The sequence below is a fragment of the Mus caroli genome, chromosome 11 (genome assembly GCF_900094665.2).
Source record: "Mus caroli chromosome 11, CAROLI_EIJ_v1.1, whole genome shotgun sequence".
Taxonomy (NCBI): Eukaryota; Metazoa; Chordata; class Mammalia; order Rodentia; family Muridae; genus Mus; species Mus caroli.
In genome coordinates this window covers 49,369,573-49,396,779 of record NC_034580.1, presented here as the reverse complement: position 1 = coordinate 49,396,779, position 27,207 = coordinate 49,369,573, and the positions used below count along the sequence as shown (strand labels likewise).

At 37.2% G+C, this 27,207-nt stretch overlaps 1 protein-coding gene across 3 annotated transcripts in view; it reads right to left on the bottom strand.

Annotated features, from left to right (window-relative positions):
* The window catches only part of Fnip1 (folliculin interacting protein 1), an 80,128-nt gene that overhangs the window by 29,149 nt on the left and 23,772 nt on the right, over positions 1-27,207 (bottom strand). The window contains exons 2-8 of one of the 3 annotated variants that reach the window (XM_021175415.2): positions 23,822-23,948; positions 13,824-13,958; positions 9,109-9,209; positions 8,794-8,868; positions 6,930-7,021; positions 1,962-2,045; positions 393-464 (exon numbers count right to left, since the gene is read on the bottom strand). In XM_021175415.2, coding sequence (XP_021031074.1) covers positions 393-464; positions 1,962-2,045; positions 6,930-7,021; positions 8,794-8,868; positions 9,109-9,209; positions 13,824-13,958; positions 23,822-23,948 — 686 coding nt within the window. The remainder of the gene's footprint in view (positions 1-392; positions 465-1,961; positions 2,046-6,929; positions 7,022-8,793; positions 8,869-9,108; positions 9,210-13,823; positions 13,959-23,821; positions 23,949-27,207) is intronic. The other 2 variants (XM_029483214.1, XM_021175416.2) reach the window with 2 other exon arrangements.

The following is a 27,207-nucleotide window of genomic DNA, read 5'->3' as shown; positions in this document are numbered from 1 at the left end:
CTGCAACCCGATACTGTCATCTACAGAGTCCTTTCAGTGAAGATCCATACAATATAGTATCAAACAAACAAAATCTAAAAATAACTCAATGTTTTAAATAAATTTATGAGTTTTGTATTAGGCTATACTTGAAGCTATCCTTGGTCACATATAGCTATCAGAACACAGATTGAATTTGCTTTATAGGGTACATCCAATCAAACACACTTAATATTAATAGTAAACATTAAAAATGCCAAATTTAAGAGACTTTGTTCTATCCTTTCAACAATCCTCTTGTGTGAAATGCCAATTTGAACAGAGTAGATCACAAAGACAGAGATAGTAATAAAATCAACATCAATCAGCTAACAACAATCTCAGAATAGAGTGTGGTCAGTCTGTGACATTACCAGAGCGTGCTATGCCACTGTCTCTGTCCTCATTCAGTTCTCTTCCTGGCATGTCCATTGGGTTGCTGTGAACTACAAATCAAAACAAATGGTCAGTCATGTAATACATTACTATTGAGGTGGATGTTGCTCCTTTTAAGTCGCAAACCAGATCATGCTTCATCTCATTGCATTCCTTTTTCAATAGCATGACACCACCCAACACCAGGAGCTGTTACTCAGTTGAACAAGCTTTTAGATTTATCTGAAGATTTACCACATGATGCAAAACTACCCAAGATATAGAATGCACTGAGTAACTAAACTTCATATTCTAAGAACATATTGAAAACCATAGATGTTCATACTATTAAAGGAAAAAAGCTACTACTGAAGAGTATGGATGTTCGTTACTCAGGCCAGTGACAACTCTATGGTAGTTCCCTCTGATTACAATCTGTAATAATGTTTAAACACAAGCATAATAAGTAAGAATTTAAAACCCTGTATTAGATGTTTGATAACTTTGTTTAAATAGTATGATACCAATCATGTTTAAAAACAAGAAGGGGGTGCTAAGGATGTAAATTAGTGATAGAGCACTGGCCTAGGGCATATATACTGCCCTAGATTTGATCCATAGCACTAGAAAAACAAAAAAACCAACAAGTAAGTATAAGTGCTAGCAATATAGCTTGTATATTTTTTAACTAGTTTTATATTTTCCAAGTTTTCTAAGATAAGTATGTATTGTTCATATCTAATGTTTACATGTAAAATAAATTTTAATTAGAACAAGTGGGATATAGCTGGATGTGGTGACAAATATTCATAATCCCATTACTCAGGAGACCCAGTCAGGAAGATTTCAAATTCAACTGTAGCTGGGCCAATGATGAGGAGACTGATAATTATAAAGAGTGAGTAAATCTATGGACTGACAATTTCTACTAGAAAATGATAATGCAAGATCAGTGTGTGTGCAATGTGTGAAAAAATGCAACAGGACTCTAGTCCTGAATATGTAAGCAAAGCACACACACTGTTAACAATGTAATGATATGAATAATTATGCCCACATGCCTTTTATTTAGAACAGTGCTTGTTCATCTAAATCATAGCTCCAAGAAAAGTCGTCCTTAGAGAAGTGTGTAGATCAGAAAATTTGCAACAATTATAAAGATTGGATATTTCCAGCAATTGGTGAATTACAATACAAAAGCTACTTAGCCATGGAAACAAGAGAGTATAACATTAAATTTTCCAAGGGGCAGTATAACTAATTACTAAGCTAACCTCATACTAAATTTTTCTTTTAAGAGTCTAGAGTTTAAAATTATGACATACTGAGAAAAAAAATGACAAACTGAAATCTCATAAAAATATCAATCCTACTGATAACACATTTTGTGAAAACTTTAGGTGCATACCCAATGGAAAGCAGTAAGTCCCTCCACTCTGTAAGCAATGCTTTCTTATAACCATAACCTCCCAACTTCATTCTCTATACTCTCTTGTTTCCACAGCTTCACTAGAGATTCTAGCCACTAGGGCACACCAACTAGTCTACCCACACAGCACATGGCAAACCTGCAAAGAAAGAGGCACTCCTGATCAGGCGGAGCGGACCCTGCTCAGAGAAAGCCCGCCTGGGGCTGCAGAACTGTGAAAGACCTATATGGCAAAAATGCAAAATACACATGAAAGAGGCCTGTTAGAGAAGCCACACTGCATCAGGAAAATAAGGTGAGGTAAAGCAACATAAGAGCAGACCGACAGGTAAAGCACGGGAACTTTTAACCAAAGCAAGAACAACTCAAGTCATTTTTCCTTTTAGAAAAGTTTAGTTCTCCTTTTGGTCATAGTTTATATCAAACAACAGTTTCATACCTATTTATGAATAAATCCATTTTTAACAACAGAAATACACTTCTGTTACAAAAAGTAGGACTATCTCAAGTGCTCAATCCTAATATAAAACATTTTAACCACTCAAAAGGTAATGGTAGCTACATAATTTAATATCTGCCAAACTTATTTTTATTTTTGTTTTGGGGGTATTTGTTTGGAGACAGGGTTTCTCTGTGTAGCCTTGGCTGTCCTCGAAATCACAGAGATCCACCTGCCTCTGTTCCTGAATGCTGGAACTGAGGACACTACGACTTGGCGAAAGCCAGTTTTAAAGATTCCAATGTTCTCCTGCAAATGCAGTAAGAAGATCATGTTACTGCACTTACTACAAGAACACAGTCAATCTATCATGGAATTTTATTGACAAATAAGCACAAAAAATGCTATTGCAAGCCGAGTAATAAATAACAGAAGAAACTGATGTTTTTAGAGCTGTAGTTAACCACTATGAAAACAGAAGACACAGTACAGTCTAGAACAGCAAGATTCCCAAGAGTTCTACACACACACACATACACACAACTACAAAGAAATAATAGCAGCTAATAGCAGCCTGAATACCACAAGAAAGAGCATAAAGGCCAGGAGTGGTGGCACACATCTTAACTAAGCAAGCCGATCTCTATGAATTTGAAGCCAGCCTGGTCTACATAGAGAGTTCCAGGCCAGTCAGGGCTACAAAAAGAAATCCACTCTCCACAAAAAAGGGGGATATGGGAGGTAGATGTGGGGAAGGAATTAAATCCTCAAGTCAGGCAGCGGAATTATATGTTGCTTTTATTCAATTATGGCAGTCTAAATAAGTGGTTCTTAACCATTCTAGTGCTGAGGTCCTTTAAAACAGTTCCTCATGCTGTGGTGACCCCCAACTACAAAGCTATTTCATTTCTACTTCATAACTGTAATTTTGCGATTGTTATGAATCATAATGCAAATATCTCATATGCAGGATATCTGATATGTGACCTCCTATGAAAGACTCATTCAACACCTCTCCCCCCAAAAGAGGTTGCAGCTCACAGGCTGAGAAACACTAGTCTAAGAAGTTATGTAGGAGTTGTACACCTAGGACAGAGAGCCTTTTGCTTTAAATAGCATCTGTATTTCTCAAATTGCTGATACTATTTTTTTCTGCAACAAAAATTTCTGCAATTATAATGCAGCAACCCTTCCATTTCTCAATGTTCAACTCTTTCTTCAACATTCTCTAGCTATTTCAAAATTTAACGTCTTTAAATTCCTTCCTCCCCTACACTTCCTTACAAAGGACTGTATATGTGGACATTGGTATAGATGCACAAAGAGCTTTCAGACTGAAACTGTCCTCTTCTTAACATTCCACCTTCAAAGTTACTCAAATCCTTACCTGTCTGACAATTCCCGCCTAAGGTGAAATAATAGGTAACAGTAAAACCTTAAGATGCTAGTCATTTTCTCAAGAATTCTGAGAAGTTTGTCCTATCTTCCTAAGCTAATTCTAAGTCAGCCAGGGTCCCAACTCAACATTCTCAGAAAATTATATCTTGCTTTAATATCATTCTCTCAATGGTTTCCTTTTTTCTAAAAATACCTATAATCAAATCTCTTTCATGTTTCTTCAATAAGTATCTATTCCTACAGTTGTTCAGCTTTCGAAATGTAGTTAAAGGACACCTTGTGGTCCGTCCCTAAGACCCTTTCAGGTATTCAGTGAAGTCTTCAGTTTTCCACTGACTTACCTACAAGAGATGAGATTTTTTTCTTGACATATCTTAATCTCAACTACTTATACTCACTACACATTCTTTTGCACATATAAATAAGATTTGATTATGTTGTTGTATTCAGATCAACTTTCTGTTGAAGCCTTGGGAGTGTATCTAAAAGATTTCAATTGTGCTTTAAAATCTATTGGACATCTGTGAAAGGTTATATATTACCCATAACATACTCTCAACCAATAGTTAAATACAAAGGATACTAAGTCCAGGCCTTTTCTGGGGAGACCCGAGGCATTTCTGACAACCAGGCCTTCCTCCTTAGACAGCTGTCACCGGCTGGGGCACGGATGGATGCGTCATCTTTGATACTGTGCTCCCTTACAGTCCCTACAGTCCTTCAGAGTCAGGCATGCATCACAACGTATGTTTACTGTGGCTTTTCCCACCTCACTCATTTTCTTCCTTGCAGTCATTTCCAGTAGTGAAAACTTTGGGTGGCTAACTGTGTCATGGCATTTGCTTTAGAAAACAAGTGAGGAAACTAAACTAGCATGTCCTCACTGGTGTGTGACAACATGAAGCATGGATGTCAATTTGTTGCTGTGGCCCACAGTGCCCTCTGCCATCTTGCTCTTGCTTAATTCTTTCTTTTCTTCTTCATTTTTTTGTTTATTTTTGAGACTGTGTTTTAATATTTCTCCCTTCCCTTTCCTCCCTTCAAACCCTTCCCCACACCCTTACCTTAATCCTATCCTTTCCTTTCCTTTCCTTTCCTTTCCTTTCCTTTCCTTTCCTTTCCTTTCCTTTCCTTTCCTTTCCTTTCTCTCAGTAGAATGAGTGTGCTCCACTCACATGAAGTTACTCCCATGCTTTATGGTAGTGTGTCCTTGGTCTGGTATGGTCTACTGCTTCTTCCAAGGCAGTTCTTCCCAAGAACTGTATACATAACTCTTCAAATTTAGGTGTCCTATGCTCAACAAAGTCTTCCACAATTCTCCAAGAGGATTACATTTTAATCATAACCATATAAGTTTAATCTTGTATAGCATTCTGTGATTGTAGTTTTTGTCTAATGCTCACTAACTACAAATCCACTGGGGCAGAAACTGTGTTAGCTTACCGCCTCTTTGGGGTCTACTAGAGTGCTTGCCATATTACAGATGCTTAAAAAATACTTGATTAGTCAACTGGAAACATAAAGTCAGAAATGGGTCTCAACTATTCTTAATTCACAGAGTGTGGAATTGAAAGCCAAGCATCATTTAAAGGCTGTATCTTGATTAAATGGATTACATTTCTCCTCTATATTTCAAGAGAAAGATCAAATACATCTAGCCTCCATAGTATGACTTACTTTTTTAATAAAACCCTTTTTAAAGATTAATTTATTTATTTTATGTTATGTGAGTACACTGTACTGTCTTCAGACACACCAGAAGTGAGCATTGGATACTGTTACAGATGTTTGTGAGCCACCATGTGGTTTCTGGGAATTGAACTCAAGACATTCTGGAAGAGCAGCCAGTGCTCTTAACTGCTAAGCCATCTCTTCAGTAACAGTATAAGTTACTTTCATAACTACTGATTCATGTGCACTGTTAAAATGAATCACTTTCATTAAGTCCTTGGAATTTTAAAATAATATACAATTTTTTAAAAAGGTATTTCTTTGTTCAGTTTTTTGTTTGTTTGTTTGTCTGTCTTTCTTTTTTTCTTTCTTATTTTTTGTTTTTGTTTTTTGAGACAGGTTTTCTCTGTGTAGCCCTGGCTGTCCTAGAACTCACTCTGAAGCCCAGGATGGCCTTGAACTCAGAGATCTACCTGCCTCTCCCTCTTGAGGGCTGGGATTAAAGGTTTGCTTTGTTGCAATTTTACTTCATTAAAATCAGTAATTAAAATCAAGTAAACTAGAAAAAACTTTTTCTATAAGTTGACCTACATTATAAAATAGGCCTGATAACCCACAGTGAATGCTTAATAGCATCTCATTTGAAAAAACAAATTTAAAAACAATATTTATTGAGTACAATGCTATACCATTGAAACAGGGAGAGAAAGAAAAGCCTGCATTTTCTACTAATACAACTCATTGTATTTATAAAAATTAGCCATAGCCAAGCATGCTGCCACACACTTGTCATCCCTGCACATGGGCTAGAAAACAGGCCCCACACTAAGACTAACCCACAGCAAAGGCTTAACAGCACCTTACTTGAATAAACATACATTTAAAGATAAAATTTACTCAGGGCTGCATAGTAAGTGCCAGGAAAGTCTGAAATCATATCTCAATAAAATCATGTCTTAAAAAGGAAAAATAATCATCTAAAAAAAAAGTTTTTACTAAGTAAGAGTGGCTGTCCACTCCCTGATATTATGCATCAGAAATATTATCAAGCGGTAAATTAGTTATGCTTTCTAGACAAGAAGTTGCAGAAATACTATGTCATTTTAAAATGCATCACACATTGTGAACTATAATTAACTAAATTAAACTATTATTTTAATATGCTTCTTAAAAATCATTGTTTGAGCATCTACTCATATGAAGCACAATTCATAAAAATGAACACCATTTTAAAATGACTTTTAGGTTAGAGAAGAGAGTAGGGATAGTCTTCCCCCAACTAAAATATTCCAGAGAGCTGGTAATGGCTTTCAATATCAATGACATAATCTTCCAAAAATACAACTAATTCAAAAAACAAAAGAAAAACCAATAAAGACAAATTCTTTTTACAGATACAAAATGAATACTACATTAAAATCTAAGAAAAAAATGTTTTCCAAATAATAGAAAGGTTATACATGTGAAATTTAAACAACCTTTCTGTTTACACCATTAGAAGCTCTTGGGTTATATAAGAAATCTATATAATTAAGAAGTAACTTCAAATCTTATCCTGTTAACATTTTAAACTTTATAAAATGAAAATAAACCACCTACCTATATTTCCAAGCAGCCCATTACTAACTGTGCTGCTATCAGCTTTCAATGTATTACTGTCCTGATTGATGAATTCAAGACTGTCCTGCAGACTACAGAGGAAAAAACAAACAAACAAACAAACAAACAAATTCCAAATACATTTAATAATAATGCTTCACACATCCCTATGAAATTTCAAGTGTAAAACTTTGAAATATTTGAGGTAAAGGGGACTGCTGGGAATAGGAAGGATAATAGAGGTTGAATATGAACAAAATATGATGGAATGAAAACATCACTATGAAACCTATCCTTTTATATATTAGCTAAAAACTCTTTAAAGTTAAAACTACTACTATTAAGACTGTAAGTACATAGCCGGGCGTGGTGGCGCACGCCTTTGATCCCAGCACTCGGGAGGCAGAGGCAGGAAGATTTCTGAGTTCGAGGCCAGCCTGGTCTACAAAGTGAGTTCCAGGACAGCCAGGGCTATACAGAGAAAACCTGTCCCAAAAAGCCAAAAAAAAAGACTGTAAGTATAAACTATGATGATGGATCTATAATCACCTAAGCAATTGGTTAGTAAGCTGTACTTGAAGGCCATTTATAGCTGATGTACGTTTTATAAACAAAGTTTCACAGGAGGAAAACTCATGCTTATTCATTTGTGTGTTGCTGCTTTAATGCTGTAAGGTCAGCAGTAGGAAACTAAGCGTACTATACAGCTCACAAATAGAGAAGTAAAAATGTGGCTCTTTTAGAAATAAATTGCTGACACCGACATACAGCACAGACAAAGTTTCCCTCATATTTTGGACTAAAAATATTTTGCTAACATTTGGGGTTGGAAATGGTCAAAGAAGACTTGTGGGTGAGGAAGGGAACAGAAAACGGGAAGGAGAGCAGCAGGAACAGCAATCAAATCATCACATGTTAAAAATGGTGTACATTACTTCTTTTGTTCTCTTTAAGAAGAGCCAAAGTAAAATTACTGTGCTATCCATAAACTTTAGGAATTTAGAAAATTTAGAAAAAAAAGGAGGACTATTTCATTTCTACTACAGTATTAAATTTAAAAAGTTTGGCAAAATTTTTTAAAGTATTCCCAATATTCTTTTAAAAATCTACCTTTTCCTTCCTTCCTAAAAGAAAGGTAAAATTAAGCTACATAGAAACCTTTATTCTTATTAGAGCCTCTCAAAGCAGAAGTCTTTCAGAGGCTCAAAAGAATTCTCTAGAGCAGGTGGTTCCCTGCTGCTTCCCCACTTGTTTAGACTTTGGATTCCTCCAGGATTCAAGCTAGTCAGTGCTCTGACTTGCACCTGTGGACCCCACTAACCTAACCATAAGCCCTGACTCAGCACTTTGTTTACTAGTGCAGAACTAGGGTTCTGCTACATAGTCTGTTATCCTTAAGAGGCCCAACCTTGTTTCTATGTCACTGTTCTAGTCTAAGCGAGAACAGTTTATAATCTCCCCACAGCTATTCTATATGTGTAGTGTGTAGTGTGTGTGTGGATGACTTGATTTAACAGTGACATGGCTACCTAAGGCCATTCCAGTCTGTGGGGCTCTGCACACTGAAGAATGTAAAGGTGTGACTGGTGATCAGCTCAGAAGAGTAAGACTGAAAAGCAGCATGCCATCTAGGATGGAGATGTGCTCAACATTTTGCTTCTAACAAACCTTCTGGAAAACTACAGAAAAAGAAATCACATCTATATATCCAGTCATATTCAGAAAGGGTGTGTAATCTGGACTCCATAAACTTTCAAACTTGAGCAAGATATAGACTTGAAATTGTGCTATAATTAAAAAATATATAATATTTATCTTTGTATACTTTAAATATCAATCTCCCCCTGCATCCACAAGCACTTACGTATTGAGACTCCCACAGATACTACTGCCAGTCCGTGCAGTGAAAACTTTGCTAAGCATGAGCTGTGGAGGAGAGCTATGAAAGAACACAGAATGACAGAAGAGATTTAAACTAAAATACATGACTTTTAACTTATTGTCAGAGATTTCATGACAACATCACAATGGCTGAGATACAGAAGTACTAAGACTATGGACATCATAAGCTGGGATCTGACAAGCTCAGTCTGAGTAAAGAACTAAGAAATCATCTCATCTCCAAAACAACCTGGCCATCTACAATGAGTATAACATAAGAAAAACTGAACTCCCTCACCGGATCTGATGAATTTTTAAGGTGGATCCTTTGTAGCTCATTGCTACTGAGCCAAACATCATCTCTCCAAGCATATTGGCATCAGAAGAACAACGAGAACCCTGAATAAAATTTAAAATAAAAAATGAAATAAAATAATTAAAAGCCTTATAATGGTTTCTAATATTAATTGTCTTTATAGTTTTAATTCTACATTATACAAACTGTTCTGTAATTTGTTCTTCATCATGTGATTTCTTAAATTAAACTCAACAGTATCATTAAACAGAAATTTTACTCATTTTTAAAAGTGCATTGGTAGGTATAGTAGTATGTATAATCCTAACAGTGAGAAGACTAAGGCAGGAATATCTCAAGTTTGAACTCAAGTTGGATACTTGGGGAGATTCTGACTCATTTAAGGAAGGAAGAGAGGGAAGGAGGGAGGGAAAGAAGGAGTTGCACAGAATTTGATTACATAAAAGTCCCAGACTTCAGAGCTGGAGAGAAGACTTAATAGTTAATACTACTTGCTGCTCTTGCAGAACACCTGGCTTGGTTTCCAGAACCCACAGGGAAGCTCATGACAACCTGTCACTTCAGTTTAAGGAAATCTCCCTTCTAGGCATATGTGTAGAGTTCATACATAAATCTTAGTAAAACACTCACACACATAAAATAAAAATAAATAAGTCTTTAAAAAAATACCATACTTCAACAGGTCAGACCAATTACTAAGGAGCATTTAGGTCACTAATAGGATTTTGGTACTAAAAATAACTAAAACCTCAAATAAGCTTTTTTGTACAATTACTCATGTACAAAAGTGGATGTGCATAGTGCACATGAGCGGAGGTCAGAGGACATATTGCACATGTTGGTCCTTTCCATCATGTGGGTCTAGGGATTGAATTTAGGCTCTGAAGCCTGGTGACCAATGCCTTTATCTGCTAAGCCATCTTGCTAATCCAAACTCAACATGTGCACCATGGCTTACCCACATATATATAACATTTCTTTAGTAGGTAACAAGAGTAGAACAGACAGTATAGTTTTTACTACTTCCATTATGGCAAAGAAGCAAACACAAATAGAGCAATTTATAACTATCATGAATTAAAAAAAAAAAGTTACTTGTAATCTATAGATTTAATGATACTTGTTTACAAACACAGAAAAACATTCTAAAATAATATTTTAAAAAGATCACAAATAGTGAAAATATCCTTGAAAAAAAAAACAAACTGGAGGTTATCACACACACAGATTTCAAAATATAATATAAATCTATAGTAATCAAAACAGTATGGGGCCAACAGAAAGATAAACAAATCAATGGAATGGGACCAGAGACCCAGAAATATATCCATACCAACATAGTCAACTGATCTTCAAGATAAGTACTAAGGAAAGTCTCTTAAAGAAATGCTGCTGGGAAGGCTGGATATTCATATGCAAAAAATTAAACCAGACTCTACATCACATGCATAAAAACCACCTCAAGGTGGTTTATAAAAAAAAAAATGACAAAGAAAATGAAATATATATACATATAGTGGAATATATTTCAGCCTGAGAGAAACATTTTTGAGTATGCATTATCATAAATAAATCTTTTATACACTTTAAAAGTTATTATCATTTTTAAGTGTCTTTTGCCTGCATGTACATCTGTGCACCACATAAATGTGTGATACCACTGGAAGCCAGAAGAGGGCATCAGATCCCATGTGATTGGAGTTACAGATAGTTGTAAGCCAACATTTCAGTGCTGCGAATTAAACCCTGGTCCTCTGGAAGAACAGCAAGTGTTCTTAACAACTGAGGCATCTCTCCAGGCCTGCACAGATGATTCTTAAGGGCAGCATACTAAATGAAACATGGTCATCATAGAAAGTTAAGTATTACATACACTTCCACTTCTATGAGGTATCTAAGAAAGTCAAATTCATGGAGCCAAAGAACAGAATTGATAGTCCCCAGGACCTTAGCAAAGGTGAAATGAAACGTTACTAATAAATGGGCATTAAGCTCCAGTCAAGAAACTGAAAATAAACTCTTGAGATCTGCTGCACAACATCATATCTATAGTCAAGAACAAACAAAGCATTCTATACTAAAAGTTTAGTTAAGAAAAAGACTTAAGGCCGGGCGTGGTGGCGCACGCCTTTAATCCCAGCACTCGGGAGGCAGAGGCAGGCGGATTTCTGAGTTCGAGGTCAGCCTGGTCTACAAAGTGAGNGTCAGCCTGGTCTACAAAGTGAGCTCCAGGACAGCCAGGGCTATACAGAGAAACCCTGTCTCGTAAAAACCAAAAAAAAAAAAAAAAAAAAAAAAGACTTAAGCTAGGTATGATGATCCCAGCACTTAGGAGACAACGAAAAGATTTACTTCAAATATTAGAAATGTCTTTTTTCTTCAAAGAACTTGATATTGTACCCTGATTGCTGCCACCAGAATTATAAAAATCACTAAAAAATCAAATATCCATTTTGTTAGTATTTATACACCATGGCAAACATCACCAACTACTAATACAAAGTACTCTCTGCTTAATTTAAAAATAAATTTAGCTGGTGCTGCAGGCTTTAATTCCAGCATTCAGGAGGTAGGAGTGGACCATCTCTGTAAGCCTGAGGACTATATAGTCTATATTGAGTTCCAGGCTAGCCAAGGCTATATAGTGAGACCCTGTCTTAAAAATATTATTTATTATTTATGTGTGGTTGTTTGTGGATACATCATGCTATAGCACAAAAGTAGAAGTCCTAGGACAACATTTGGGACTCAATTCTCTCCTTCCACTATGTGGGTCCCGGGAAGGGAACTCAGCTTGAACAGCAAGTACCTGTACTCGCTAAGCTGTGTTAGCAGCCCTTTCTATTTAATTTCTGAAGCCCAGTTTGTTCTAAGACATCAATGTGCCCAACTGAAAGGAATGTTATTTCATACTCTCACTCACTCATGTAAGATGGTCTAGGAGTAGCAATTTTGGAGTAGCAATTTTCAGAACTACTGACTCACATATACTTTAAAGAATTGGTCAATGAAATTCAAATGCAGATCACAAGAAATGGAGTTGCTATTTTTTTTGGGCAACAGAACACAATATATCTGATGAAGTTGAAAGATAAGGGAATCCTGGACTTTTTCTGAGGACATACATCTTCAAGTCAAAAAATCCCATGCATCATCACATGACTCCAGACTGGTTATGAAAGGAAAACAATTCATACTCTGTGACTAATCCTCATTTATAGTTCAATTAAGCATTCCATGGAGATAATCTAATAAAATCATATCATTTGATATTAAAATTCATTGTCTGCCCTATAGTGTCAACTAACCTGAACCCCTGAGAGCTCTCAGAAAGTAAGCCACCAAAAAAGAGCAAGGGCTGGACAAAGGCCCCAGCACATTATGCAGGAAATGTGCCTAAGAGAGGATGTGCCCAATCCTGCAGAGACTTGATGTGTCAGAGTAGGGGGATACACAGGGGGGTGTCTACCTTCTCAGAGGCAAGGTGACGGGGTGGGAGGAGGGACCCTGTGATGGTTGGACCAGGTTGGGTAGCAGCATTTGGGTTGTAAATAAATAAATTAATTTAAAAAACGACTGTCTGCTATAACATATACCAAACGGTTAACGTGAATATCAGACACTGTTATATATTTTCAGGTGAAACAATCCACAATGAGGTCATAGAATTAACAAAGTGCTGCTATCACTGCTGCCTTTTAGATGCTTTCTTTAAAGGGTCTACTCATGCCAGGTGCTCACTCCTGGTAGTAATTCAAAGATAATATTCAAATTCCTAGAGATCATATTTTATCTAATTTATCAAGTATAACTGAATGCTTTTGTTTTTTGTTTTTTAAAAAGTGTACTTTGTGGGATTCTGATACAAAATGAGATTATAATCAATAACTACCTTTTGTATCTACAATCTTTGTACAACTTAACAAATTAGAAAATATCTCATAATTTTCTGTTATACAGGAGCTATATGGCAAATTACTGTTGTCAGGCACTTGTTAAGGTGTTATGCCTAACGAAAGGTAAAACAAGAGGAAGGCAAAGTGTAACTGAGAATTACCTCCTAACATGCAGATCTTAGTCATTTCAGAATCCTTTTACATTATGAGTCACTGATGGCATACAAAGTTAAATATATACCCAAGAGCATCATCTCTTATAAACACAATGACCAAGAGTCTATTTAGTACTACTAAATACAAAGTCTGTTTGATTTGCATAACCTTGGGATGACATAAATTCACAGCAGCTGACATGAACTTAGTATGAAACTGAATTGATCTTATTTCATATAGTAAGCTTATATATAAGTTCCTATGTAGCTACTGATTAATTTAATCTTACATCCTAAAAAAAAAATTAAAAATCCAGTTACTTGTAAAAAACAAATATATGCATTTTATCCTTTTAATTACACTTTAATTAATGGCCAAACTGTGTTGATTTATTATTTAATAAAGGGGTACAAAAATAAGATATTCTGGGTATTCAATAAAATATAAAGATGGAGAAAATATCTGCCACTAATACCATGACCTCTGTATTTTCTTATTCTTAAATTCTTAAAACTTGTTTAATAAATGTATCCATCCCTATAGCTACAATTACGCTTCAGGAAGGTACAGTCCAGTTGCTACTATAAACTGATCCCTAGGAAAGTGATGAAAATAACTTGTAAATGAATAAATGAGTGGTCTTACCTGGTATTTGGGACACTGGTCTTTTACATCAGAAGATAAAGTGATAGAGCTATCCAAAGAGGAAGAACTATCTCCTCCTGGCTTCAGCTGGCAGCACTTCCCAAAGACCTTCACTTGAGCATCATTACATAGCTTCTGAAACACAGAGGATACTTCCATTAATAATCCAATACATTCTTTTAGTATATATAAACTTAAAAGCAATATAAAAAAGTTGAAAAAATGATGAGATAATTAAAAATAATGCAACTTTTATATGCTATTTTTCTCTATTTCTTCCAGTACTATTTGGAAGGCAGCTATGCTCACCACTATACCACCAACGCCGCACCTCCAAGTACTATTTGGAGTGCATTTTTTCTCACCAATATTATCAAACAACAAGGATTTTCTGTATTATATGGCCAAAATAATATTCATTAATTGTGACTTAGTAATCCATAGTGATTTTCAAATTATTTACTTTCAAAACTTCTTTATACTTATAAATTATTGCAAATGTCAAGGGACTTTGGTTTATGAGTTTTATTTAATCATTATCTTATATTAGAAATTAAAGCTAAGGAAGTTTAAAATGTCTATTTCAATTAAGTATAACAATAACATGTTACAAGTTAAACATTACTGTTAAAAATTAACCATGTAGTCTATAAGCAAGGAGAAATGTAAAGTAGACTTACATTTTTATACATACATTTTATACATTTTACATATTTTATTATAGATTCATCTATCTGTTAATCTTTTGTGTATGGAAAAGGCAGTTCTGGGCCTGAGCACAGGGGCGTGTGCATGATAAGCACGTATTCCACCACTGGGCTACAAACCCAGTCCCATGTCTAATCTTCTAAAATTAAATGTATTTATGTGAAGAACAGATAAAGAATACATTTTAAATTTAGATAATTATGCTATCAGGTAGAACTAGATGAAAGGCTCACTTTTTAAAAAGATGTATACTTTCACATATATTTGTGTTTTGCTGACATGTATGTTTATACATGATATATGTGCCTGATGCCCACGAAGCCAAAAGGTGGTGTTAGATTCCCTGGATCTGTAATTAAGGATGCTTGTGAGCTGCTACATAGGTGTTGGGAACAAAACCTTAGTCCTCTGCAAAAGCAACAAGCACTTTCAACTCTGGGCCCATCTTTCCAGCCCCAGGACTCATTTCTTTGACTTCATTTCTTTTCCTCTCTTCTCCATTCCCACTGAACCCTTGATTGTTGTTCACACCTATCAAAGTTATGGTCCACTTAGTGACACCACTAAAAAATACTTCAATGCTTTATCAGTTTCAAGTATGTTCATTCTATCATGTACAAGACCTCAGATTTCCGGAAGAAGCAATCAGAATAAAACTGCAAATCTCTGGAGTAAATATTTTATAGTTGCATTATCACCAAAGGCACTTTAAAATAAGGAACAGAAACTTCCACATCATCTGCAATCAAATGTTTCAAGTAAAAGAGAAAAGGGCTTTAGAGCTTTTGAGTAGATACGATGAGTTCAAATCCTATGAAAAGGTTGTTTGAGGTCTTTAAATCGTAGTTTTTTAATCTGTGGAACAGGAAGAGAAACCATAATGATACTTGTGACATTTCTAATTATAATCGTCTAGAGAACTAACAAACTTACTGATGTTTGATGTAGCAAACAAAATTGAAGTCAAGGACCTCATTAGATATTTTAATTTTTATTATTATATATTTATTATTTTATTTAAATTCTTTTGATGCTATTTAGTATTAGTATCCTTGCCCATATCTTATTTTTTTACTCTCTTATACATTAATTACATCCTGACTGCAGTTTCCCCTCCTTCTACTCTTCATAATCCCACCCCCCAACTTCCCTCTCCCCCAGTTCCACTCATCCTCCATTTCCGTTCAGAAAAGAGCAGGCCTCCGACGGATATCAACTAAACCTGCCCTTGGTTATATCTTTTTTGTTTGGTTGGGTTTTTTGTTTTTTGGTTTTTTTGTTTGTTTGTTTTTTTCGAGACAGGGTTTCTCCATATCACCTGGCTGTCCTGGAACTCACTCTGTAGACCAGGCTGGCCTCAAACTCAGAAATCTGCCTGCTTCTGCCTCTCAAGTCCTTGGCTATATCTTAATAATCTTATTACTTACTAACAGAATGCTGCCAGTAAAATAAAAAAAACAGCCAGGAAGTGGTGGTATATGCCTTTAATTCCAGGACTTGGGAGGCAGAGGCAGGTCAGAGGCCAGTATGGACTACTAGAATGGACTACAGAGTGAGTTCCAGGACAGCCAGGACTACACAGAGAAACACTGTCTTGAAAAATGTAAACAAAAAACCCCACTAGTCCTCATGTACATTTTCTTTAATATTCAGTATGAATGATAACTATTAAAATACCTCCACTTGCATAGGAAAAAACTGAAGCAAAGAGATATTAAACAACTTCTTCCAGAGTTGTAGCAGCTCCTAAGTCTGTTATGTAATTACAAATAAAACTTAGTAGTAAAAAACCACAGAGCACCCTTTCATCAGTCAACCGAACTACTTAAATGTTGTACTGTGTCTCAACCATTTTAAGCTGCCCCCACCAAATTTTCTTGTCCCTGTCCACAGATTTCTCTAAGATGATCTGGCTCATTTTAGTGAATAAAAGAACTTAGAAAAAAATCACTTAGATGCTAGATATGTTTACTATATTGGATTCTCCCTACATTCTCTAAATGGACAGAGCTTGAAAGTACATGTGTGTATGTACATGTAGATACATAAGCATAGTTTTATAGACATTTGGTGGGTTTATTTATATTTGTGGGTTTAAAACACACACACACACACACACACAGACAGACCAGAAAAATAGCTGGAGCTGGAAATAAATCATTCTGAGTAAGGTAACTCAGAAAGAAAAACATTTTTTTTTTTTTGTCTCTCATTTGTGGATGTAAGCTTTGAATATTCATTTGGGATATCCACAAAGGCCAGGAAATTGCTAAAGGACCACAGGAAGGGGCTGTCAAGGAAAGGGAGATAGAACACACTGGCATAAAATGTTTAAGTGAATAATGGAACAGAAAGGGTTAAACTGGGGTCAGGAAGTGGATGGTAAGATAGAAGAGGGAGTATGGGGAGGGATAAGGAACACTAAAGGCTTTTCAAAAAAGACATGTGGAAACCTACTATTGTAGAAGCTTACACACACACACACACACACACACACACACACACACAGAGAGAGAAAAATGCTTAAACAAGGCAACACTGCCCCTAACTAGACACCAGAAGAAGCGTATATAAAAAGCCCATCGCCAAGTATGGGTTTGTCCTTTTGGAGTTGTTTTCAGTGAGGTTCCAGAGGTCTTCAAACATTACTGGCTATTGCCACTGGTCTTGATTACATTCTAGAACTTCACATAAGATCCTACTGCTGAAAACTGAAGTAGAAGTTTCTGGTTGCTTCATGTGATCCAGATTCACATGTTTTGTTGAGGCAAGACCTGTGGGAGGACATGTGATATTTGGATAGAGTAAATGGGACTCAATGGACAGTCATGGGGCACTTGCATAGCTAGCTGTGCAACTCTTCATTGGTCTCTCCTGGCATTCCGTCTGGTCCTGGTCGCTCCTGCTGATTCATGCCAATTTGGCAGAGGCTTGGCAGTTTCTGCTGGATCATGCCACCACTGCTGATTCATGTTTGGTACACTTGTGAACTGGACTGTTGATATCCTGACACTACTGAACTGGACTGATGGTGTCCTGACAAATGGAGATTGGAATCGTCCCAGAGAACAACTTTTAAACAGGTCCACATCCCCTTGTTCTACTTACCATCTTTTTCCCCCCTCCCTTTGGACGGTGGGTTGGAAGGGGAGGGGGCCAAAGCATTTCAGAACCCTTATTAATGTAGGTTTTGAAAAATCTAAGCCTACAGAAAACAATGTACCAATTTTATCATAGAACATGGTGATACCAAGCTGGAACAGACCTGACAGCTTTAGTCCTATTAGCTACCTTCCAAAGTACTAAAAAGTGCTATGCAAGCTACTAAGGAGCAAAATAACCATCAATCCCAGCTATGAACCCTGCAAGTGACAAGAATAATTGGTCTACAAAGACATGTGTGCTGGTGCAATAGTGGCATCAACATGGTAGTAACCAACCACTTTACGGTCAGATTTAAGTCATACTCCACAAGATAAAACCCATACCTAGCATAATCACCAAGTCTAAAACTTATAGCTCAACAGGTCATAGACTCAAGAGAGAACCAATTACTATTATGCTGCTATATAAACATACTATTAAACTTACTCCTAATGATGTATCATTATATCAACACATCTCTCAACCCTTACAGGAGAAACTTCTATTTGTTACAGTAATTAGCACAGTGATCTACAATTAACCAAGATGCAGAGAGTAAGAGAATGTTTAGCTCTAAGGAAACATATATACTTCACTTCCTAAAGTTCAGACATCATTGCAGTAAAGAGGTGGAACTGGGTAAGGAGCCAGAAGTACAGATGACTATAAGGAAACATGAACTAGACACAGACACAGAAGGGCAGCTGCACATATGACACACAGTGGTCAAAATAACACATACAAAACCTGTGCAAGCCCAAGCCAGAATGAATCACAGAATAGAGAGGGGAGTTGGGCACACAATCCCACCCCTAGCTGTAGAGATACTGGCAACTATTAGTTGCTGGTAGCAGGGGCTGGGGGTGAGGTTAGAAACAGCTTTCTCTAAGAGTATAGCCCAGCCCCTAGCAAGTTGACCATGCCACAGTAGAAGACCACACATTTAAAAATTTTTGGACAGCACAAATTGGTATTGAAGAATATTTTTTAAGTGATACCAAGTTGGGTACATAGGGAGAAAGGTTGATCTGGGAAGATTGGGGAAGGAAGTATGAATATGATCCAAATATGTTGTAGACACTCTCAAAGAACTAAAAAATAACAACAAAAAAAAAACCCTTGAAAGTATCTGAACACAAGTCTTACATTGGTGGACAATGCTAACACAGGGTTTATTAAGTGAAAATTTCAGTGTCAGGCATGGGCCACCACCCTGAGTGTTTGGTCAGAGAAGCCCTAGGGGTCTTCAAAACAATAAAGCTATTGCCATTACTCTTGGTTGCCAACCATACTTAGATGGTAAGACTGTATTACTAAAGATATAACACACTTTGGTTGCAAGACATAGAAAAATCAATTTAAAATTGACCTGAAAACTTCCTCCCTGATGGCTAGTTTTCATATTGCAGAAGGTGCTATGCAGTCTTCTGTGGAGGAAGTGGTATTACTCAGCAGTGGACCCTGAATGCTACAATACTGACCTGCTGGGCAATATGTACTCACTGGTACTCCCTGGTAGATCTGTCTCTAGCTAGGAACCTACTAACTACTATTGTTTTGCTAAATAAACATATCATCAAACCACTTTTCAAAAAATTGTGCTTATGCCCATATAGCAGCGATGCTGTCAGTTTTGTTCAGAAAAGTATCTTTTCAAGCCAGATGTTTGGTGCACACCTTTATTCCCAGCACTTTGGAGACAAAGACAGGTAGATCTCAGAGTTTGAGGCCAGCATGGTCTACAGAGTGAGTTCTAAGATAGCCAGAGCCATACAGTAGTAGTGGAAGGGAGATAACCAAGGATATTGAGGGGAAGAAATAGGTTGAGCAGTAAGTGTATCACATTGTAATAAGGCCAACAGACAGATTACTACTGGAACATTCAGAGTCAGAAACAAAGATACTTCATGGAAAGATCACTCAAAAGGAGAAACTAAGAGGAGATAGAACACTAAAAACAGACACCAAGGATAGCCTAACAGAGAGAGGCATTAGTAGACACTAAGAAGTGATAAAGAACAGATACAAGAAGGGCCATGGAGTATGAATACTCTATCTCTCCTAAATGAATGTTAAACTATGAGTCCCTGAAGGGATGGTATTAGGAGTGAGTTACTCTGGAATGTTCTTTGGTCACAATGCAGAAGCATCTCATCAATGGCAACAGCACCCAGGTAGTTTTACATTTCTCAAAGGCCTCCTTTTACTAACGGTTCTTAAACGCTTTAACCTCCCTTCTAGCCCACTACCCACCAAAGGTAGTGAAAAAGAAAGGTTGTTAGGATACAGGGGAAGTGGACCTGTTTAGAAATGGTTCTTTGGAGCAAATCCCATCTGCGTTGCCAGGAAATCGGCAGTTCAGTTCACAGGTCAAGCTCCCACATCATCCTGCAGACTTTTCAACTGCTATTTCTTCCCATTTCAGCTTTTATTTTAAACTTTTTCAGTGAGCCCTCCATAAAGGACTGTCACTCAGATTGATGGAAACTTGGTTCTTTCCTGTTGGCAGCTTATTAAGTATTCAGTAAGCTTTCTTCACAGTATTTTCACAATTTAGAATTATGTGTATATTTATTTGTTCAGTATCTACCTGCCCTAGTAGGATGACTAACTATGGAAACCAAGAGGGCACAGAAAATCTCCAAGTGCTTACTTAGTATTTTATACACTCTTAAGTAACTTAATCTTTTTCATCAGATGATGAAATGTAAGAAAAGAGAAAAACAATCTAAACAAAGCACAATCTCAAGGAGGTTGAAAATCTAAATGATTAAAAGCAATACTGTAAAAGTTAGTAATTAAAAAAAGAGGTGAATACCTTATTAAATGCTACTATAGTAGTTGCTAAAGACACTTGTAAAAAAGACAATGGACCAAGACAGACATATTCAAGTTTTTTTTTTTTTCCCAGAAGGCAAAAATCTCAAATGAACCCAATTCTAAAAAAACCCAAAAACAACAAAACCCAACTGATAGGAAAAACTTCCCCCAAAGTATTGTTTTCAGTTGGTTATTGGAATCCTGGTAGAAAGTGCCAACCTAAAGAGAAGGCAAAACCCATTCTAGGACCAGGGCATACTGTTTTTCTCTTACTATGTAATGGCAGTAACCAACACTAGGCTCTCTTTGCCAACCAAGTAAATATCTTACTGCTACTAAACTAGTAATAATGTACAAAACACAGTGTTACAGACTTGCAGAATGGATACAGGTTCTTGCTTCCACTTTAATGTAGGGCAAAGTATGTTATCAGGATTATAGACTTAATTTGCTTTATCCCATCAGATAAATTTTTCTCTTCTCTAGGTCTCACTTTCCCTGATTGCTAAATGAGAGGTCTAACCAGATTCTCTAGAAGGCTCCCAGTAGTTCCTAGGTCATGTATAACACCATCATCATGTAAGGCACTAGTTCTTAACTTTCCTAATGCTGTGACCCTTTAGTACAGACCCTTATGTTGTGGTGACCTCCATCCATAAAATTATTATCATTACTTCATACTTGTAATTTTGCTACTGTTATGAATTGTAATGTAAATACCTGTGTTTTCTGAAGATCTCAGGAGACCCCTGTGAATGAGCATTTGACCCCCAAAGGGGTTGTGACACACAGATTGAGAATCACTGATATAAGGGAATAAATGTGAAACAAAACAGTTTCTGGCTAGACTGATGACAAATAATGCAAGTGTTGTCTTAAAAAAAAAACAAAACAACAACAACAAAAAAAAACCCACGGAGTGGACCTTAAATCAAATTTTTTACTCGCTCAAGCTTTGTGCCACCATTGCTCCAGCTTATCTTTTTTTTTTTTTTTTTTTGGTTTTTTCGAGACAGGGTTTCTCTGTGTAGCCTTGGCTGTCCTGGAACTCACTTTGTAGACCAGGCTGGCCTCGNTGGCTGTCCTGGAACTCACTTTGTAGACCAGGCTGGCCTCGAACTCAAAAATCCGCCTGCCTCTGCCTCCCGGGTGCTGGGATTAAAGGCGTGCGCCACCAAGCCCGGCATCAGCTTATCTTTAGACAGGGATCAGTATAGGCCAAAGGGTTTGTAGTAGGGGTGGTGTTTACATTTCTTCTTTGGTAGCATTTAGAATATCTTCCTGTATCAAAGCTACTGTTAGCATTCTGTCTAAACTCCACCTCCACAGTTATCTGGTAACAACCAGGTATGCTCCACCCCACAGTTACCTAGCAACAGCCAGGTAGGCCTGGCCCACTATAAAAGGGGCTGCTTGCCCCCTCCTCCCTCTCTTGTTCCCTTGCTCTCCGTTCCTCTCTTGCCCTTTTGGGCTCTTCCCTTCCCTCCTCCCCAATTCTCTTCCCCCTCTCTCCATGTGACCAGCCTCTGTTTCTCTACTCCTTCCCTCTCTTTGCCTCTACTACCTTCTGAACTCCCCTCCCCATGCCCTGAATAAACTCTATTCTATACTATCCTGTCCTGTGGCTGGTCCCTCTGGGGGAAGGGATGCCTCGGCATGGGCCCGCTGAGACATTCCCTTCCCCATACCTCACCCCCTCCCCTCCAATAGAACATATTCCCTCTCTCTTTCTCTTTTTATAAACACATCAGATTCTAGCACGTAGGGTGAAGACTCTATGTAGGTACCAGCTCTACTTCTCCATGCTCAGTGAGTTGTGTAGGTGTTATCTTCAGCAATGGGGCCTTGCCATCAGTTTGTGGAGAACAACCTATAGTTCTGACAACAGCCTGGGTTGTTTAGGAGTTCCCGTGGGACCCTTTTGGCCAACAACTCAATGAGATATAACCTATTCCTAGTACTGGAAGCTTCATTTGGTGACAAGAGATATCCAGTTGGAGCTCTGTCTCCCCCATTATATACGTACATATTTTAGGAAGCTTCTACTATAGTAAGTTTTCATACTACCCATATCCAACACAGCTTGAGTGATCAAGAACCTGAGACTAGACAGCCCAGAGACCTAGAGTAAAACCAAATACTACTATTCTACTGAAAGAATGGAGTAATTCAAAATTTAACTCCAAATCTCATTTTGCTCTATTCATAGATTGGTGCCTTGCTCAGCCATCATCAGAAAACCTCCCTCCTGCAGCAAAAGGGGACAAATAGAGACTGACAGACAGACAATATACAGAGAGGAAGAGATCTTGGAACACTAAGCCACAAATGGATGTCCCCATCAAAGCCCTCCCCTCAGGGATCAGGGATCCCTGCAGAAGAGGAGATGTAAAAATGTAAAAAGCTAGAGAGGATGGAATACACCAAGAAAACAAAGCACTGTAAATCAACAGGGTCAACACACACAGGAACTCACAGATACTGAAAAAGCATACACAGGGTCTCCATGGGTCTGCACCAGATGGGGTCCTAAAGCTGAAAGGAGAAGTGGACACATGTCCCCATCCCTAATCTAGAAACTATCTCCAGTTGATAACCACTTGCAAATGAAAATTTAGATTTCTCCAAAGGAGTCTCACTAGGGAAACACACAGCTTAAGGATAGGCTAAATGCCCAGCATTGGATAGATAGCTAAGAGAAAAATGACCTCAGTGGCACCTTTGGAGGTTCTGTCTCATAATGTCAAAGTTTTTTTTATCTTTATTATATATGTGTATATATAATATTCTATATATTCTATAATCTCTCTCCTTTTTCTCCTCTCAGCCCTAGAAGTCCTTTGTGTGTGTTTTTAGTTTACTATTTTTATGAGATGCCCGAGTGTGAGATCAAGTGGATCTCCACATCTATCTCTTTCTTGTGCCTTTCCTTGGGTTCTTTTCCTTCTGTTCGTTTGTTTTGTCCTATTCCAATGTGTTACTTTATATTATAAATTTATCGTATCATAATTATCTCTTAGAAGCTTGTTCTTTTATAATGAGAGGCAGAAAAAGGGTGGATCCGGTTGAGAAGGACGGTACGGACAAACTGAAAGGAGTAGAGTATGGGAAACCATTAACCAGGATATATGAAAAAAAAAAAAGTTTATTTTCAATAAAAGAAAAAAAAAAGAGAAAAAAAAATCTCAAAATTAGTACTCTGAATTTGTAACAGACTAAAGATGTTTTATACTAACAAAGTTACCATATTGAAATTATACTAATCCTTTCTTGAATTATTAAAATACCCAAGATTAAGTTTCAAACAAATTATCAATGATGCTCACCGATACTGATGTGTCCTCATTTTTTCTCTTAACACTGGAGTCAAACAATACATTTCTCCCTCGTCTTTCACAGTCTTGATATACGATCAGTCGAATCTGGCTTGGGTCAAATTCTGGCAAGGGCCAACTTGGGGAAAAAAAAAGGATTCATTTGAGTTATTTTAATAAATATGCCACATATATTCTTATAACCAAAATATTATCTGACAGACCCAGAAGCTGTATTATTATAGAAGAATATACAACTAATCTTTATATAAAATGCTACTATGTGGGTCAAGGCTTTAAATAATTACATAGGTCTGATTTTTAAATTAAAAATAAAGGTACAATTTAAAAAGACAATTAGCTACTATCAACATATAAGATAGCCAACTTATATAAAAGGTTAACTTATATAATAAAGGTTAAATATAAGCACAAATTACTAATAAAAATATGTTGGTCTCATGGAGAGATGACAAGATTAAGTCATTTTATTTTTTCTTCAACAGAAAAGTACAAAAATAGAAACAGATTTGCAATAGGTCAAAACAGAGATTATGAGTAAAACAGGCACACAAAAAGCTACTGTATTTTCATTTAAATAAATGTTAAAACCTAGCAAGTTTCAGTCTAAGAATTTAAAATTGCAGAAAAAGAAAGAATAGTAAGCTGCAAGCAACTCTCTAGTCACTGCCAGCCTGCTGCTTACTCTCCATGTACTCAGGAAAGGAAGTGGAAAAGTGGGCAAGACAGAGTGAAGGGAAGAGGAGGACACTGACAGCCCTAAAGTGTGCAAAGTGCTTACCTCAAAGAACACCAGGAAGGGGCATGCTGGGTGGATCGAGGCTAACTACATCTCATCAAGACATTGCTGAAGTACATTTTTCAGTTCACAACAAATATTTGGAAAAAACATACTACATTTGTTTTACAGACCTTTATTTGTGCATTAAGTGTCACAATTTAAAAAAATAATGTTGCTGTTGGAAACTGATAGAAGTCTGACCCTACATACCAAGCTCAAGCAGGTACCTAACCTTAAGACAACACTGACTTGCATAACACAGGAAGGTACTTATAAAACTATAGAGAACAGACCAACATAGGTTTGAAAATCAAGAAGTGGTTTCATGGAACCAACAGAAATGTTCTAAGGAAGGAGTATAACCTCAGAAACTAAAAAGCATTCACCACTTTCGGAAACATCATTGGTGATCAAGGTGAGGAAAGTTTTAAGGAGTAAGATTTCACAGAACTGAAGGGGGAAAAAAAGTCAACTGTCAAGAAAGGAAAGGCATTGAAAGCCAAGCGTGATGGGTATTTTGTTACTAAGAGAGGAAATATGTGGACGTGTTTACACTTTGATGCAGTTCGAGGTAGAGAGGAAATTGCAGGCCTTTGAGGAAGTAGTGGAGTGAAAAATAAAGAATTAGCTCAAGAACTGGCTTCTCAGCCTTTGGCAAGTACCAAGTGCAGAATAAAAATAATTCTTGCACTAGACTGGGAAGAGAGGAGGGTAAAAAGGAGCATGGTGTTCTCTGGGAAGAAATGTTGATTAGGAACAGTAAGACTTTTGAGCAATGCTATAAGCCTACACACAGCTGACAATTATTGAGACTATGATTGGCCACAAACTGCTCAGGTTATTATTCTCTTTCTAGAAAGCTCTCAGGGTGTTTGACTTTGAATCAGGCAGAGACAGGGTAAAGGATTTTGACAAACAAATGGGAGAAAAAGAAAAAGAAACGCTGAAGATGGAGCAGAAAACTGCAAGAATACAGCAGAAACAATGCATACTGGAGCCTACATTAGAAAATAGTGAGACTCTGAGCTAAGAGAAGAATGGAGGCATAATAGTCAAGGTGCTAAGAAGACAGTGAGGACAACAATCAGTACAGACAGACCACCAGAGAGGAAGAAAACCTCACAGTACATTGCTTTCAAATGTCAAGGAAGATGAGGAAGGCAGCAGTGCACAGAACCAAGTGTTACACAAAGGCTAAATTTTATAAAGACCAACTCAGCCATTTGGTGGTGGTGTCAGTGGAGGGGGGGGATAGTCAAGTAACAATGAACAGAAAGGGCTAAGAAGAAGGGCACCAGGTATTTAGGATTCTAAGCAGATTCCCTGTGAAAGATGACCCAAGAACCATGAGTGATTTAACTCACCATTTAAACAGCATGGTTTGGAATTAAAAGGTAACCTATGTAGTCAGGAAGAAACTGGGATTATCTTGAACCAAGACCTGTGGTCACCTAGGCAGCCAGAACAGGTAAGATTATGAGGCTTTTCTCTTAAAAGACAAAGGTATGCAGATATGAAATGTGCAGGAATGTATAAAGGGGAAACAAACATATTTAAGGTTTACATTTCTAAATTAAGAGAAAGAATAGAAAAATAACTTATTAAATGTAGCTAGAGAAACTGGCAAATCAATGTTCCAGAAAAGTCAGAACAAAGCATTCTAAGCAGGAAAGTTCCTAATGAACTGTATAATATATTTAATGAGGTCAAGGAAAATGACCTACAAAGGAAAATTACTACAGATGTACATGGTTAAAGGAACAAAATAGTTATTTGAAGGTGGTCATTTTTGTTTTATCTGAAAAGCAAGAAGCATATATGAGGTGGGTTGTCTGAACTAAGTATAGGACTTAAGAAAGTGAGAAAGCAAAGGGACAATTAGATTGAAGACCAAGCTGAGTCACAAATTTGTGTCCAGCTTGGGCTACAAAATGAGACCCAAAATTTAAAGGATAACAAAAGTGACAGCAAGTAAAAAGAGGACTTCACTATCTGAGGAACTGTGGCCAGATGGCCCTGATTGAAGCAAAGAAAGCAATGCCAGAGGTTTCCTTTGACTGCTCAGATACTGTCTCTGTAGCTCCCAATCCTCTTTACTGTAATGGAAGTTGGTATAAATTGTGAAATCTGTAAATACAGAATTTTACCAAAACAAACAAACAAACAAAAAACCAACCAAACAAAAAACATCAAAGAGATGCCTGATGTGGTGGTGGTTTGCATATGCTTGGCCCAGGGAGTGGCACTATTAGGAGGTGTGGCCTTGTTAGAGGAAATGTGTCACTCTGGGCATGGGCTTTAAGGCCCTCATCCTAGCTGCCTGGAAGTCAGTGTTCTCTTAGCAGCCTTCAGATGAAGATGTATAGAACTCTCAGCTCCTTTACCAGCACCGTGTCTACATGTATACCACCATGCTTCCCACCTTGATGATAATAGAGCTGTAAGTCAGCCCCATTTAAATGTTGTCCTTATAAGAGTTGTCTTGGGCGGGGCGGTGGTGATGCACACCTTTAATCCCTGCACTTGGGAGGCAGAGGCAAGCAGATTTCTGAGTTTGAGGCCAGCCTGGTCTACAGAGTGAGTTCCAGGACAGCCA